Below are 16,396 nucleotides of genomic sequence, written 5' to 3'. Positions count from 1 at the left end.
AGTTCGAATCCCCGATGGTACATGATTTTTTTTTGTAACTTGATTTTTTAGTTTGCAGCCGATGTTTTCTGAACTGAGTCCACCATTTTTGCGCCGTATAACGTTCAATGCTCCACGAGCGAGTTCGCAGAACGCGCGCAGACTGACACTGACGCGCTAGCGAGTTCTCGTTGGCGTGCTGTTGCCAGAAGCACCGACTACTTGTGGGCAGCGGGCACAGGCCAGAATCAGCAGATCCTTGGCCTGGTCCGAACACGCTTTTTATGATACAGGCATGAGTGAGGCAAGCTCCGAATATGCGGGAAAAGCGCATGGAATTTGAGCCTCTGCGGTGACGGGGATGGCGTTCATGCACTGCGTAGGCCTCGGCTAGTGATTGCTACGATTCCAAGCCGTCCTGGGAGGCTTATCTTAGGCATTTTGCAGCCGACAACATGGCAGAAGCGCGGTACGACGATTACTGAGATATCGTGAATGCCCATCCAACGATGCCGTCGGATGTCAAGCATGTTGTTTTACAGAACCGAAACTGAAACTTGTTTGAATGCTAATCGTGGGCATCGTCCTGTCACAGGGCATCTCCTCCTATCGTCACAGCGTTTAGTTGGTGTGGTCGCCGCTGACCGCGCATGGTAGTTTTTCTTCTTTCCCGCCTTATAGAATAATTACTGACTTGTCAACCGGATAAGCGATGTAAAGTGTGCTAATTTGAGCCAGTCTATACGCAGTGCAAGCAAAACCGGGAGCTTGACAAATTCACTCCAGTGTCCTTTTAACGCACCTTGCTACCGGGCACGTGCGCGATGGGCACTCCGCGTTTTTAAGTGCGAATGCACTTTATAAGCGACCCTGAATTCCGTTGACCGCCGTCCGTCCACATAGCAACAGCTGCGGGTGCGCGCGCTCCTCGTCTCCCTTGGCAACGGGGGGAGATGGGCGACATGGCACATACCCACGTGGGGGATTGGCCAGGAATCTCCTCGTCTTCCTTGGCAACGGGGGGAGATGGGCGCGCGCTGCCTGGCCGCTGACATGGCACATACCCACGTGGGGGATTGGCCAGGAATCGGGCGTGAGAAGGGCTAATGCACCCGCTTAAAGGAGTACTGACACGAAATTTCAAAGCTGAGATCCGCTCTAGCAATCAAGTACAACGACAACACAAATAGGTGTCTGTGAATAAATGCATCTTTCTTTCTTTGTAGTTGTGTGTGTGTGTGTGATCTCTCTTTCGCGAACATTACCGAACCGCGCAAATTCAACTCCTGCATTCGCACTTTCACATTCTTCCCCTCGGGGAAATGCGGGGAAATTTTTTTGAAAATGCGTGCCAGGGCTTCACTGATGGGCTGGACGTAGGGAATTGCAGCGCGTTTTGACGTGGTACCTGTTGACGTTTCTGCCCGCTTTGCTCGATGCGGATTCTTGCTCATCGCCCTGGTTGCTTCTTTCCGAATGAAATTATCCTGGCAGCCATTGCGTTGTAGGGCTGTCTCGATCGTTTTCGTTTCTTCTCTCGAACTCTCCTGGTCTCCGAACTCTCCTGGCGGGCAGTCTTTTTAAAGTGGAGGACCGAGTTGCACGAAGCCGGCACGATGGAGGGCCGGGTGGCAAATCGAGGGGGCGTCAGGGAATTGACAATAATATTGCACAATACAGTCGAGTCCACTTATAACGATACCGTTTATAACAATATATCGGATATAACGATGAACAGCTATGGCACCGTCAACTTTTGTATTTTTCTATGGTAAAATAAACCGCTTATTACAATGCTGCAGTGCCACGATATCGGATATAACGATTGAATCCGGTTATCCTGTGTAGTTGTGCCTGGCGTTCACTGTTTTATACTTCAGTTCTTGTTTCTGCTTTTTGCTTTTTACTGTTTGTATTAACGTTTGGTTGATATTGTTACCACATTATGCCCCTCCTGCTTGGGCCTCCATGGCCTGCAGTATGTTCTTAAATAAATAAATAAAATAAATAAATAAAATATTGTGCACCAAAAGTGCAACAGGGATGACTCAAATGACGCGGTTGCGCAGCCTATTTAGGTAGTGTCTTCGTAGGAGGCCCAGTGCGTGACACAGTCCCTCGGGGACGCTGTTTCCGCCAAGGAAATTTACCTATAGAAACGCACATATAGATGCCCTTGGAAAAGATTCGCGCTAGCTTCACACGCGGCAAAGGGGACCGACTGTGGCTTCTTTTCCGCAAATTAGTAGTATAGTACGACCTTGCTGGCATGGAGTAAAATGTTTTGAGCTCTGTTCCGTCTGTTTATTTCGCAACCCGCTTATAACAATTATCGGTTTTAATGATGGGTTTTCCTTGGCACTTGGATATTGTTATAAGTGGACTAGACTGTAATTGACAATAACCTGGCTAAGTGTGAATGCCAACTGGAAGCGATCAATTCTCTGTTGTTGTCTCCCGTCTAACCCCATCTGATGTCAAAACTGGCGTCTCGGTCTTTGTATCGGAAGTGAGAGGGGGAGGGGTGGGGGTTCTGACGACGTGCTGGGGCCGCATAATACTACCGCGCGAGCCGCAGCGTGCCGACCCCTGCACTAAAACGACTGTTCTTTTTTTTTTCCCGTAAATATGATGATCAAACCGGCCGGATCTGTTTCTTGGGTTGGCTGAAGCTGGCAAAGCCTTCGAAGCGGCCTCGAAGTGTGACGCGTGGGTGCAAAAGGGTGACATCGCGTGGCGTTTAGTCCTCGTATGGGCGCGTTGGCCGAAGGGGCACGAAAAGCCAGGTGGCTCAAAAGAAGCAAACGGAGGTATTTCGGCAGAACGCAAAAAAAGCATCATAGGCACATTAGGGTATCTAAACAAAACTCCGAAAACGGATCCATGCTTAACGAATCTGTAATGCGACGTCCTGAAACGTCTACTCCGCCAGGGTGAAACCACAACCGTGGCAAGTTTGGTTACGCTAGTCAGCTCAAAGTACAAGTTCGATAAATGGCAACACGGAAATAATCGCGATTTATCGTCCCGTTTTCATGAAAGCCAGGCTGACACGCGCAGCGCTGACCGAGGGGCGGCGCTGGAAAATATCAATGCATAATTAACTGGACTACATCGCTGGCGTTGTCCGGGGTTAAAATAACACGCCGGTCGCTGATGCGGAGAGCGACCGGCGAATGGGCCAAGCGGGTATTGATGATCGTCTGAACGAAAACAGTGCCTAAAATCAATTAATCGTTGAATGGACTGCAATGCTGGTGTTGCCAGGGTCTAAACGAAAACGCTGGGTAAAGTCGGGCACAAGTCTTGCCGCGCATTGTCCCAAGCGCTCGCCTAGATCGGAGAACCGGTTCCGGTGTAATTGGTGTGACTGCGCGTGCGCAGAACGGATTGAACCAGTTTTTGTTTCGGGGCTGGGCCCGCCGTGCTGCTCGAAGCCGGCGAGCACTTGGAACAGTGCGCACGGGAGATGTGCGATTCAACTGTGCGCTGAAACGAAACGCATCTACCTGGATCAACGCTTAAGGAAGCGAAAAACAGCGTTGTGCACTGCCTCGAAAGGAAAATGTACGCGCTTCGTGGTCGTTGCTGCCACTTCAAACACCCGGGCACGATTCTGTTTGGCCGATTCGGTGCAGCCCCCTAAAGTGTACACATGCACACAGTTTCTTAGCCGTGATGAGTTGCTCACAGCTTCACGTGCGCTTGTAAGTCGTGCTACACACATGCCCACGGGTGATGCATGAAGAACCTTTTTTTTTCTTCTTTTTTCTTGGGTGTGTGAATGAACGGTGTGTGAAGGGGTAGGGGGGTGCACTCGCTTGCGCCGTTGTTTCATATACGGGCCCGGGTTCCGAGTACGCCAGGTTCCAGCCGTGAATTGCCATAGCTGGGCTTCTTCAGTGCGAACCGTTTGGGTCCTTTCGGTGAAGTGCGCAAAAAGCTGCTGGCCCTGGCCTTTTCGAACCCAATGGTCGGTCGGCGTTAAGTCGCTGAATTAACTGCGCGAAGTGTCCAATGTACCGCGGAGTGCCGTTTTACCCACGTTTTGACCTCTGTCTGTTGAGCGTTGACGTGCACTGCAACGAGTATGTGCTTGACGTGCAGGGCCCCGGAGGAAGCGCCATGGGCAGGACGGGCTACACGTGCGTCCGCCGGACGCTGTGCTGCTACAACCTGCTCTTCTGGGTACGTGCCGCATCATCGGCGGGAACGGCGGTGCCTGCTTCCCGGCTGCCGGTTGTCCGCTTTGCTGAGGCCCACATATGCACGTTCGTGGGACGACAACTGCGTGGACAAATTGGGTGCCCAGCCATATATGCCCACGGGCGCTGTTCGCTGGGGTCTGGATGCACGGGCAGCGGAGACATAAGAGCAGAGGGGGAAGAAGGACGGCATGGGCTTTGGGAGGGAACGCCTCCTGCGCTGGAGTTTTGGCGACATGCAGCGCCCCTAGTGGCCGGCGCCTCTGGGTAGTACAAAAGCAGACGACCCTCGCCGCCCTCCGCGTGTTTTCAATATATATATATATATATATATATATATATATATATACACACACACGAGAGGGTAGACACACGTATGAAAACGATGATCGAACTAACGTTTCGACCGGGGTCTGGTCTTCGTCGGACCCCGGTCGAAACGTTCGTTCGATCATCGTTTTCATACGTGTGTCTACCCTCTCGTGTATTTTTGAAACCGAATCCCGGAACTTATTCATCGCTATATATATATATATATATATATATATATATATATATATATATATATATATATATATATATATAGTTTTCAATTACAAGCCAGAGTGAAAGTTGGTTGTACTTACTTTAATCGCTTTGTGGCGCCTATAAATGACTGCATACTGTATGAAATAGCCCTTAAAGTAGTTGCAGAGGCTAAACAAAATAATATCCGCTAAAACAACCCGATTTATCGGCTTCCTTTGAGCGCGGCGTGGGACAGTATCGCCAGGTCGAGTTCTGTAACTTCCTGACGATCATTACCGTTCTTTCTTCTTGCGTGCGGTCGACAAAGGAAAGTTCGCGAATAGGCCTCCTGCGCTGCCCAGGGGGCGCTGCGCAAGCGGCTTCCGGGCAGTACTTCCGGGTAGTACAAAGCTGCGCGGGTCCCATAGGATCCCGTGTTGACAGAAGCAAATGAGCTCGATGCTCCCGATTATTTTGCGACATAGACACCAGCCCATCCCCGACGGGTCCGATATCTTCTGGCGATCAACTTGGCATTAGGGGGAAAAGCTTTGCAGCGCTTAACACGTTTACAGCGCCGGTGAAAGTGCCGGGACCGTGACGGCGTCTGCTACTCGCAGGTTCACCGATCGATGGTCGTACGAAGTGAAAGTTTAAGTAAAATTTCTAGTTTTAAACTTATACTCTAGGTGACAAAGACTTCTCAAAAACCGCCCATCAAAAAAGAAGAGTGACGCAATCGGCGATGATCGCGCTTTAAAAAGCCAGCGAGTCCGGCGGACCGCAGGCTCGCTTGCTGCGGTGCGCCGCTCTTTTGCGTACCTGCACACTATGCGTGCACTTGCTCGTTTGCGTCGCCGTTACAAATACATGGTGCAGCGTTAGCTTGCCGTTTTGTTGCGTGTCTCAGTGACAAAATGCCGCGACCGTCAGAAGCGTGAAATCTGTTTTGCGATTCCGAAATTAGTGGCCGTAAAACAAAGTGGTCGGGCGAACTAAGAGGCCGCTCGCCTTCCTTGTTTGCTCTCACATTACTTAATTACGCTCTTGCAGCATACATTCTCCGTTCGCACTTAATAGCCTAGAACGAGGGTCAGCAACGGCCGTGTACCATGCAGCCGACACGGCGGAGGGCTGGACGGCAAATCGGGGGGGGGGGGGGGGGGGGGGGAGGAGGAGGAGGAGGAGGAGGAGGGGGGGCTTTAATGCGCAGAGAAAAAATTCAGCGAATTTCTAATCACATTTGACAATAATCTGGCGAAGTGTGAAGATGGGGGGGGGGGGGGGGCAATTCAACTGGAGGACTCCAATTCTCTATTCTTGTCTCGCTGTCTAACTCCATTTGAAGTCTGAACTGGCGTGTCGGCGTTCAGATTCGACGACCCCTGCACTAGAAAACCAACACAGTCAGTGATGATCGTGCATAAATATTCGGGGCCTCGCGCCGTGTATGCGGCTGTGTTATGTTATGCTGTGTTATGTGACATTATAGAAGTACACATCTTTACAGACAGCGCGCAAAGGTGCGTGTTTTGCATCCTTTAATAGCGCTTAATTTGTTTATTTAATTGGCGCTATTGCCCCACCTACTCGCTAGTATATATGTACCCTGCCGTTCGTAAATCTTGCGGCGTAAAACGTTACGCAAGAATCCTTTAGTTTGCGAAAATACGAAACAAAATTTCCACTCGTTTCAAAGGCGGTGCCAGGCCAGCAGTGTCAGCTGAGTCGGCTGCGCAATTCTTGCGTTCGCTTGCATGCTCCCGCTGAAGAAACGTTTTGTAGTTACCTCAGGATATAGGATGAGCAGCGCTCCGTGTTTATGCTACTCGTGAACTTTCCTTTGTCGACCGCACGCAAGAAGAAAAAACTGTAACTGTCGTCAAACAGTTAAACCACCCGACCTGGCGATACTGCCCCACGCCGCGACCACCGCGACAGCTCGCTCAAAAGAAAGCCGACAAATCAGCTTCTTTTAGTGGATATTATTTTGTTTAGCCTCTGCAGCTTCTTTAAGGGCTATTTCATACAGTATGCAGTCATTTAAACACGCCACAAAGCGCCACAACCAACTTTCACTCTGGCTTGTAATTGAAAACACATGGAGGGCGGCGATGGTCGTCTGCTTTTGTACTACCCAGAGGCGTCGGCCGCTAGGGGCGCTGCATGTCGCCAAAACTCCAGCGCAGGAGGCCTATAGCATAAACACGGAACGCTGCTGGTAACTGCAAGACGTTGCTTCAACGGGAGCATGCAAGCGAACGCAAGAATTGCGCAGCCGACTCAGCTGACACTGCTGGCCTGGCACCTCCTTGAAAACGAGTGGAAATTTTGTTTCGTATTTTCGCAAACTAAATGATTCTTGCGTAACGTTTTATGCCGCGCGATTTACGAATGGCAGGGTACATGTATACTAGCGAGTAGGTGAGGCAATTGATAGCGCCAAATAAACAAATTGAGCGCAATTAAAAGACGCAAAACAAGCACCAAATCGCACGCCCGCTGCCTGCAAAGATGTGTACTTCTGTATTTGCATAACATAACATAACACAGCCGCATACACGGCGCGCGGCCCCGATTATTTACATGCAATCATCGCTGACTCTGTTGGTTATCTTCTAGTGCAGGGGTCGTCGCTAACAATCTGAACGCCGACACGCCACTTTTGTCCTCAAATAGAGTTAGGCAGCGAGACAAGAACAGAGAATTGGTCGCTTCCAGTTGAATTGTCCCCAATCTTCACACTTCACCAGATTATTGTCAAATATTATTGGCGATTCGCTATTTCGTTTTTTTTTGTGTGTTCAAAGCCCCCCTCTCCCTCCTACCCGATTTGCCGTCCAGCCCTCCGCCGTGTCGGCTGCATGCAACTCGGCCCTGCAATTCAAAACGTTGCTGACAATCATTCTAGCCTATTAAGTGCGAGCTGGGAATATATAATGCAAGAGCGTAATTAAGTAAAGTGAGAGCAAATAAGGAAACGAGCGGCCTCTCAGTTCGCCCGACCACCTTGTTTTACCGCCACTAATTTCGGAATCGCAAAACAGATTTCACGCCGCTTCTGACGCTCGCTGCATTTTGTCACTGAGACACGCAAAAAAAACGGCAAGCTAACGCTGCACCATGTATTCGTAACGTCGACATAAACGAGCACTGTTTAATGAAAGTACACTCATAGTGCGCAGGTACGCAAAAGAGCGGCGCACCGCAGCAGGCGAGGCAGCGACCGGGTCCGCTGGACTCGCTGGCTTTTTAAAGCGCGATCATCGCCGATTGCGTCCCTCTTATTTTTTGATCGGCTTTTGTTGAAAAGTCCTTGTCAACTAGAGTATTAGTTTAAGCTAGAAGTTTCACTTCAAATGGTCAGTGAACCTGCGAGTGGGAGAGCGCCGTCACCGTCCCGGCACTTTCGTCGGCACTGTAAATGTATTTAGCGCTGCAAAGCTTTTTCCCCTAATGCCAAGTTGATCACCGGAAGAGACCAGACTCGTCGGGGATGGGGTGGTGACCATGTCGCAAAACAATCGGGAACATCGAGCTCATTTTGCTTGTGTCAACACGCGATCCTATGGGACCCGCGCAGCTTTGTACTACCCGGAAGCCGCTTGCGCCCGGAAGCCGCTTGCGCAGCGCCCCCTGGGGAGCGCAGGAGGCCTATCTCGGTTACGCATGGAGGTAACCGGGGGGGAGCAGTGTTCCGGTGGGAAGTGGAGATGGATGACTTTATTCTATCGTAGGCCGAGATGCCCTGTTGCGGAATGTGGGAGTAAGGGAAAACGGTCCAAAAAAAAATTGCCCCCACCTCCCCGAAGGGAATCGTGAGGAAGTGCGAATGCATTTCTTGCGCCGAGAGTACACGGCGTAGTAATTCTGACATCGCCTTGAGAGGCGCCCAGCCAGCGAACGGTCTAAACTGGAGCAGAGCGAGCAGGAGACTGTAGCGAGAGAGCGCGCGCGAGCCGACCCACGGAGGTCTGGCGGTTTATCGCTGCATATAAAGGGGGGTACGCCGCGCTGAGCGCGCCGAGCCAGGTGGCTGAGAGAGGAGGCGGGCGCGCGAGAGAGAGGGGTGCGCGCGCAGCTGCAGCCAGCAAGGAGAGAGGAGGAGCGAGCGAAGGGGGAGGGGGACGCGCGCAGCGGCGCACGGCAGCTGCCGGGTGAGGAGAGGGATGCGCGCGGCGCACACCGCCGCGCCGCGAGGGAGCGGTGAGGGCGTGGCGTCACGTGATGAGTGACGTCACTGCGCCGTTGCTACTGACGCTCCTCTCCGCTCTGCGCCGTTGCTAGGGAGAGCAGGGCTGCGGACGCCGCCGCCGCCGGCGGTGGATGGTTTGGGGTCGCTTATAAAGTGCATCGCACTTAATAAAGCTTGTTCACGGCACCGAGAGCGTTCACTTGAGCACATCAGGTCCGGTTACGCCCATGGGGGTACCCCACGCATGCTAGTAGAAGTGGCAGACGCCCTGAAATGATAATGGCTCATCCGTAGATCCATAGGGAGCCGTTAGGGAACAGAAAAAGGGTGCGCTTCAGGAGGGTCATGGGTGGCGGTGAGGTGAAAAAAAAAAAAGAATACTTAGCTTTGTTGTTAAGGTTGACAATGCTCAGGCCAACAAATTTGTTGATATTTTTTTATGTTTCGTCCCCGCCGCTGCATGCCCCAGGTGCAGTTTAACCCGCAAGCTTGGTCAGATTTCTCCGGCCGCCCACGGCTCGTGCGATGCGGGTCTCCGTGCATGAAAGCGAGCAGGGGCACGAGGGTTGGCAGTGTTTTGTGGTGAGATTAAAATGCCAAGGGCGACCGCGCACTGCTCTCAGCGGGTGGCTTCATCTGTCGGCATCCTTTGTGCTCGTTAGGCGTGCTTGCTCTGAAGCTGCCCGTGTTGCTTGCGTCAAGACTGCCGTGCGGTTTCGTGTCGTGGCTGAAAACACTTTACTGTGCCTCCATTCTTTAGATCCAGCCACGCTCATAGGCTTTTGTTACCGTATTATTACGTCCACCATTTCCTTCATCTTTCACCTTCTCGATTACCTTGTAGCGTGCTTGGGCCTGTCGGCGCGTGCAATGCGTTTTCAGCATTAGAAGTTCGCCGGATCAAGAGGTCAGAGTTCATGTGCAGTGGTGACCGCGCGTCCTCCGGTCCGCGCCAAGTTTCGTCTAAAAGAGAGAGAGAGAGAGAGAGAGAGTATACATAGTTTAGACAGCCCTGTTAGTCCTGGTCGTCGTGCCACACTGAGACGGCCTTTCCGTAGCTCTCCCATAGCCCCTCATTAACCGGAAGGCAGTAGGGTGCCAGGAGTTCTTTTTTCGACCTGACGCCTACGCCGTGACCCGGGTTCTTCAGCCAGTCCTCCCAGAAAGCGATGCGGGAGGTCTGGAGGGTGGCAGTCCCGGGCAGTAAAAAAAGGGTCGTGCGCAGGTGCTGGGCTGCGGCATGACGGGCGTGGGCGTGTGGCTGCACGTGGCGTACGGCGGCTACTCGACGCTGCTGCCCACGCACCGCGTGCTCAGCGCCGACGGCCTGTGCCTCACCGCGGGCGCGGTCACCTTCCTCGTGGCCTTCCTCGGATGCTGCGGGGCCTGGTTCCAGAGCCGCTGCCTGCTGGCCACGGTGAGATCCTCGACCACCGCCGCCCACTGCACTGGGAAAGAAGCGCGCGATGCACTTCGTACCGGTTGTTACTTGTGTGCGGCTGGCTTTTCCTCACAGCTACGGCGTGGGGCCGTAAAGCCAGCATGGGGGGCCGTGCTTTGCTGAAATGTCAGAGGCTTTAATCACGCAGTGTGAAGTTTTTGCAGGCCTTATGACAGAAACAGACAGAGATGGCGAATTCACTCAGAGATTGTGACCTTGCGGAGGAGATTATTTCCTCTTAAACATTCAGTTCAGATGCCAGTATTCTGGAGTGAACCTAAAGTTGTACACCACCTGCTGTTGGCTTTTCAGAGGAAGAAGAAGCGTGACAAGTCCGAATAATGACGCCCAGCATGCAGGCGTTCAGAGCACAGAGCAAGACAGCAGTAAATCATTGTAGCTAATTTTAAAGAATGCTCACATTCGGTCACAAACAGCTTAAGTTGGTAGTCAATCAACAGCGTTACATTACTTTGTGTGATGTTTCACGGGAAGTGGCAAAAAGCAGCTTACGTGCAGAAATTGAGTGCACCTTTGTCCTTCTGTGGCACTTCATCTGTGTGCCAACATGTTCCGGCCTTCAAGTGGGGAAGCAACGTTTCCTTCCTTGATTTCATCTTGACGCAACCAGTTTAGTGCCCACTACATGGCCGTCACATCACAAGTGAGCATGAACTCCTAGGGCTTCTTTAGAACATGCTAACGAGAACTGATTTTCTGAAGCAGGTAGCACGGGAAGCGAGTTGGGCCGAGCTTCTTGTACGGAATCCCTGCCGTACGTGCACTTCTTGGTGGCATAAATGATTGATTGTGTGACTTGTCGGGGCCTTCTTGCAGTACTTTGTGCTGGTCATCCTCATCTTCCTGCTCGAGTTTGCTGCTGGGACCTTGGGCTTCGTGTACCGCCGCCACGTGAGTGTCTGCTGGTCTTAGCATGGCACGTTACGCCCTTCAACCAACGGCACCATGCATGTGTACTTGTTCGTATAATTGACTTTTATTCCATCCATCTCAACAGGAAAGAGTGTATCCAGCCTTCAGTGGGCAATTTCTCGGGCACTTTATTCTAGTGTTTGCTCATCACGTCTGTATAAACTGTTCAACCAAATCTGGTGGCGGAGTGCTATGTTTTATGGTGTGAGTCAAAGGTATTTAATGCTAAAGCTGTTTACTAACTGCACAACAATTAATCTGTTTCAATAGTGGTGCTTAGGGGGGGGGCACCAGAACGAAAGGCAACTTAATAGCAGCCATGACACACACACAGTGGTTGTTGATGCACTGCATGCCGTAGCCAGCAGCCTTAAGCACTATCCTGATTTGTCATTGTGCATGCACGTTTGAAGGAGAATGTGATGGGCACTTGAAATGTCACATGTAGTGAGGGACATTGAAATGACTCCCTGTTGGAAATTATCCGAATGTGACTTGTAAGGTTGGCATTGCCACGCTGCTACTCACAGTGTGGAGAAGCGACATTTGCAGGCAGCGAATTCAGGTGACCCATTGTAATTAGTGTGAGAGACGGGAGTGCTGGTGAAGGCAGGTGTGTGTCGTATGGCATTATGCTTCTGCGGCTGTGGGGCACCAAACGTTGGCAGGAGGGCTGTGCCAGCTGAACGGCTCATGTAAGTGCCCTTGCCCTCTCCTTCCCCCTTTTCAGATTGGCCAGTCGCTGGTGGAGGAGATGAAGGCAGGCATCGAGCTCAAGTACGACCCAGATGGCGACAATGGGCTCGCTGAGCTGTGGGACCACATTCACACCAAGGTGATGCGGGGTGGGGGAATTCGTGAGCAAGTTGGTCGGTTGGAACAAAAATGGGTGCAGGAGGGATGGGGGACACCCAGAGTCAATGGGGCATGGACAAGCACTATGGCCCGTCTGGGTTGTCTGTCCTCTGTCCTTCCTGTGCTTCTTTTCTTTCCTGCTGGTAGACTTTCCTGGTTGTCTTTGCTGGTTGCTGCTCTGGGCCGCAGTCTTTTAGATGCGAAGCAGCTTATGGTCGATTCTGTTCCCTCCGCCGTTGTGTGGCGCCGTTGTGCGGCGTCCACACCCCCACTGCGCATGACTGGCCAGGCACAGCTGATGATTGTGGCAGGATGCCCCTAGGGATTGGTCAACCAAAGAGTCCATCACAAGATAGCTTTGCGTTCAACCACCGTCGTCATCTTCCCGTAGGGGAACCCTGAGTACCACACACACACTGCGCATGCCTGGCCAGGCACCGCTGATGATGATTGTGGCAGGATGCCCCTAGGAATTGGCCAACCAAAGAATCCATCACGAGATAGCTTCGCATTCAACCACCGTCGTCATCTTCCCGTAGGGGAACCCTGAGTAGTATGCGAGGCATTCCTCCTCTCCTCTCCGAAGCTCCTCTCCTCTCTGGGATTGCGCAATGAATGGCAACACCTGCAGCTCCGTGCGCGATAATGCGAAGCAGCTTAGGGTTAGAGACGCGACGGCAGCCGCTGCATACTCCACGGGGGGCGCCACTGTAGCTCCGCAGTATAAATGACGCGCGCGCGCGCTCCTCTCCCCTCATTCTCCTCCCGCGACGCTGCGATCGAACTGAAAATTAATGAGAACTTTAGTCGACCCCATGGCTGCTTCGCATACTACTCAGGGTTCCCCTCCGGTAAGATAGTGAATTTTTTTTTGCTCCTTGTGGACTCGCTCTCTACGGCACGACAAGGCACACTGCAGATCTCTAACAAACTCTTTACACTCATTGGGTAGTGTTACTTTGACACATCTCGGGGCTGGGGTTGCCTCTCATTTGTTCCAGCATGCCACAACTGAGTCATGATGGTAATAAAAACTGAGAGCTCGCACAGGGTCAGCTGCAGCCTTCTGTAAGAAAGGATGGCTTGCCACCTTTCAGTTAGGAATTAGGAAACCATAACTACGGTGCAGGAGAAGGTGGCCTATTGTATGCTCATTCATAAGTACCCATGAAAGTAAGGGAGGGGACTGAAGCACCTGGAGGACACTTACCAGGACATAGGCAGCAAAACAGAGGAGGTTAGGACTCGTATTGCCATGAAAAACAGATGGCACGGCTAAATGGTAGGACATATTTCACTAGAGCGAAAGGGTGCTCAAGGAATGACGTGACAAATTAAGACAAAATAAGTGGTGAAAGAGCACTCAGATGATCAAACCAGCTGCACGGTTATAGTCAGCAAATTTAAAGCCACAGCACAAGGCCAGGCATGTTTTTTAACATAGATACAACAGTTTCTACAACAGCGGTGAAATAATGGGCCTCCTTGATTATCAGTTGTGATTCATCCACGGACTGCCCGAGACGTGATACGGCACTCAATTTTCCTATGTATTTCTATTGAACTTCCAGCTCTAACGCAGTCTCCCGACTGCCCACGGACTGTCCAGGACTAGAAAATCGAGGATGCATGCCCATTAATTATGGATAGTGTTAGTGGTGCATGCTCATTTGAGAAACTTTTCTGCATGCAGCTGGAATGTTAACAAGCCTGTGTGCTGGCTTTGAAAAGCCAGCACACAGTGCACTCCATGACTGACGCAAAACGAAGCATTAACACATTTTGGCCGCCATATCCACATTTTTGTGAGAGGATGTGGTGCATGCCTGGCCCCTCTGGCCTCCCAACTTCCTGCTCCTAGTCGTGAAGCACAAAAGTAGCGGCAGTGTTCCAACTGTAGCGGCTTGTCGCTGGTTAATGCAGTGTCCAAAATCTGATTCTGCGTTGCCCTGCGCGAGCCCTGTCACGCACCCAGTGCAGCTTTTTCCCTCTCGATGGCAAGGAGTGATGACCTGACCCTGGTGTGCATCCCTTGTGCAGTTTGAGTGCTGCGGGGTGCGCAGCTACCGGGACTGGCACCGCATCGCGGCGTGGCCCGAGCACGAGTGGGTGCCCCGGTCGTGCTGCCTCGAGGAGTTTGTCAACGGCACCGCCTGCGCCACCTCGGGGAACCCCCGCCTCATACACCAGGGGGTGAGTTGGGGGGGGGCGGCACTGGACCACCGGGTGATTGGAAAATGGGCCTTTAATTCCCCATGTTCGCTGCACAGAGTTGGCGAAGGTGACTCCGAGTTTTATGAGCGCAGGTGGTTGCCCCTACAACAATACAGGGCGAGTGACGTCAGGAGCAGACAACAGCTGTTTTGCCGGCAATGCTGTTTGCTCAAACGCTGACTGCCATGTGTGCTCGCTATTTTTTCTTTTCTTTTTGCGAGCCCCTCACGTGGCACGAGCCCACGCGCAAGCCTGGACGATGCCGGGCGCTCCTCAGGAGACGCACGCTCACGTGCTCTCAGTATTTTCTTGGTATTTTTTTCTGTTTATGTATGGCGCAACCAAGAGATTAAACAGTTCTGCTGCTAAAAATGAAACTTCCACTTAGGTTAAACCTGGACCCATTAGCCTCCCCCAGCAGTAATAAACATGCTGGCATGCCCTAGACATGAAAGGTTAAGAGTGATAAACTTGCATTACCTAGCACCCAATTGAGTCTCTTGCTCAAGCTCTGCACAGTTGGTTGCCTTGGTCTGAGTCCCCTTTGTAGCTCATTTGGCTTTGTGGTGCAACAGGCAGTCAAGCCAGAGGACATGCCTTGAGTGTGAGCCACTGTAGAGGATCCATCATTTCGGTGGGTGTAAAAGGCAACAGGAAAGCACTGTTTTAGGTTTGGTGTCACATAGCATCTGTCTCAGAGCCTGTTTGTTTTTTGAGGCACAGCATGCGGGCCCCCGCCCCCTCCTTTGCCCCATGCAGGGCTGCTACCCGAAGCTGCACCTGTGGATCATGAAGCGGCTCTACATTGTGGGCATCGTGTGCATGAGCTTTGCCTTCGTGCAGCTGTTCGGCCTCATATCAGCCATGCTGCTGCTCTGCACCGCCTCCGAGAAGAAGAAAAAGAAGAAGCACCACCAGTCACGGTACGGCAGGCAAGCACAACTCGTTCCTCCCCTCCCTTTTGTTTCACTTTAAAGGGGCCGTCAAGACAGTGTGAATGATTGCCTCTTGGGAGTAACACTCATAGTGCCAATTTTAACGCGAACTTGAATCAGTGGACCCGTATAACAGGGAACACACAGGAAATGATGGCAACCCATCAGCTGTCCCTCTGTACTTGATTTGTGATGGCATAAGGCTAACTTGTGCAATTGGCTGATGCCAACGAGAGCAGTGTGAATTAAAATTGTTTTCTGTGCTTGCAGTTCTCACTCAGCGTGCTTCAATTGTCACGATCACACCATGTATTCAACCTACCTTCCTCTTCTAGAAGGCATAAAGAGAAAAGGAAGGATGTGCATCTTTCATTTCATTACGGAGCTAGAGAGCATGTCTCGCGACTCCTCAGCGCTCTCTGAACCGCTGACGGTGTGCACCATTTTGGATGCAGGGGCAATGGGTCGTGGGAATTTCGTAGGTACCGTCTCCCTTTAATGCGCACCTGTGCTTCTAGGCCTCCATGTGGCCGGGGCTATACAGTGCACCTGACACTATCTATTTAACAAAAGATGCCACTTCCCCCTACAGAAATGCAATTGAAGCGAGCTTGCTTCGCCGCATAGCTTTCCCGTTGCCTCTGGCATTGATTTGTTCAACATCGAGAGCATTTTATAAAGCCCAAGGGCTCCCATCTTGTGCCATGTGCTCATGTCCCATCTCGTTGCACCCGCAGGTACATCCAATATGCAGCGATGGTCTGAGCTGGCCTCCCTCGCTTGCAGCAGCTGGCTTGGCAGCGGGAACACGGGCAGAGAATGGTAAGTGGGGCAAGCAGACACTCGCTCCTGTTGTCTCGGCTGTAGCTGCTCTGGTGTGGGAGGAAGTAAAAGTAATAAAAACACACCCACTGGGGTGACTCAGTGGCTAACGCGCTGCAGTACTCAGCCCAAGGAAGCGGGTTTCACGCCCGGCCATGGTGGCTGCTTTTCTGATGGAGGCAAGAAACGACAGCACCTGTGTGTTCGGAGTTCGGCACACACTAAACCAGGTGGTCAAAATTAATCCTGGGCCCTCCACCACAGCTCGCAGCATATTCCGGGTGTAGCTTTGGTGCATTAAGCCCAACAA

General features: G+C 51.9%; 1 protein-coding gene across 6 annotated transcripts in view; it reads left to right on the top strand.

Moving 5' to 3' along the window:
- Positions 1-16,396, top strand: part of Tsp5d (Tetraspanin 5D) — a 110,327-nt gene that overhangs the window by 86,489 nt on the left and 7,442 nt on the right. For 4 of the 6 annotated variants that reach the window (XM_077705034.1, XM_077705035.1, XM_077705031.1 and 1 more), the window contains exons 2-8: positions 4,087-4,167; positions 10,112-10,303; positions 11,165-11,239; positions 11,991-12,095; positions 14,156-14,308; positions 15,089-15,261; positions 16,002-16,086. In XM_077705034.1, the coding sequence (XP_077561160.1) occupies positions 4,105-4,167; positions 10,112-10,303; positions 11,165-11,239; positions 11,991-12,095; positions 14,156-14,308; positions 15,089-15,261; positions 16,002-16,029 (789 nt within the window). In that variant the 5' untranslated portion in view covers positions 4,087-4,104 and the 3' untranslated portion in view covers positions 16,030-16,086. The remainder of the gene's footprint in view (positions 1-4,086; positions 4,168-10,111; positions 10,304-11,164; positions 11,240-11,990; positions 12,096-14,155; positions 14,309-15,088; positions 15,262-16,001; positions 16,087-16,396) is intronic. The other 2 variants (XM_077705033.1, XM_077705032.1) reach the window with 1 other exon arrangement.

Source organism: Haemaphysalis longicornis, unplaced genomic scaffold (assembly GCF_048455015.1).
Source record: "Haemaphysalis longicornis isolate Haplotype H1 unplaced genomic scaffold, Haemaphysalis longicornis Haplotype H1 scaffold_3, whole genome shotgun sequence".
NCBI classification, from domain to species: Eukaryota; Metazoa; Arthropoda; class Arachnida; order Ixodida; family Ixodidae; genus Haemaphysalis; species Haemaphysalis longicornis.
Note: the sequence above shows the minus strand (reverse complement) of the source record. Positions and strands in the feature narration are given on the sequence as shown.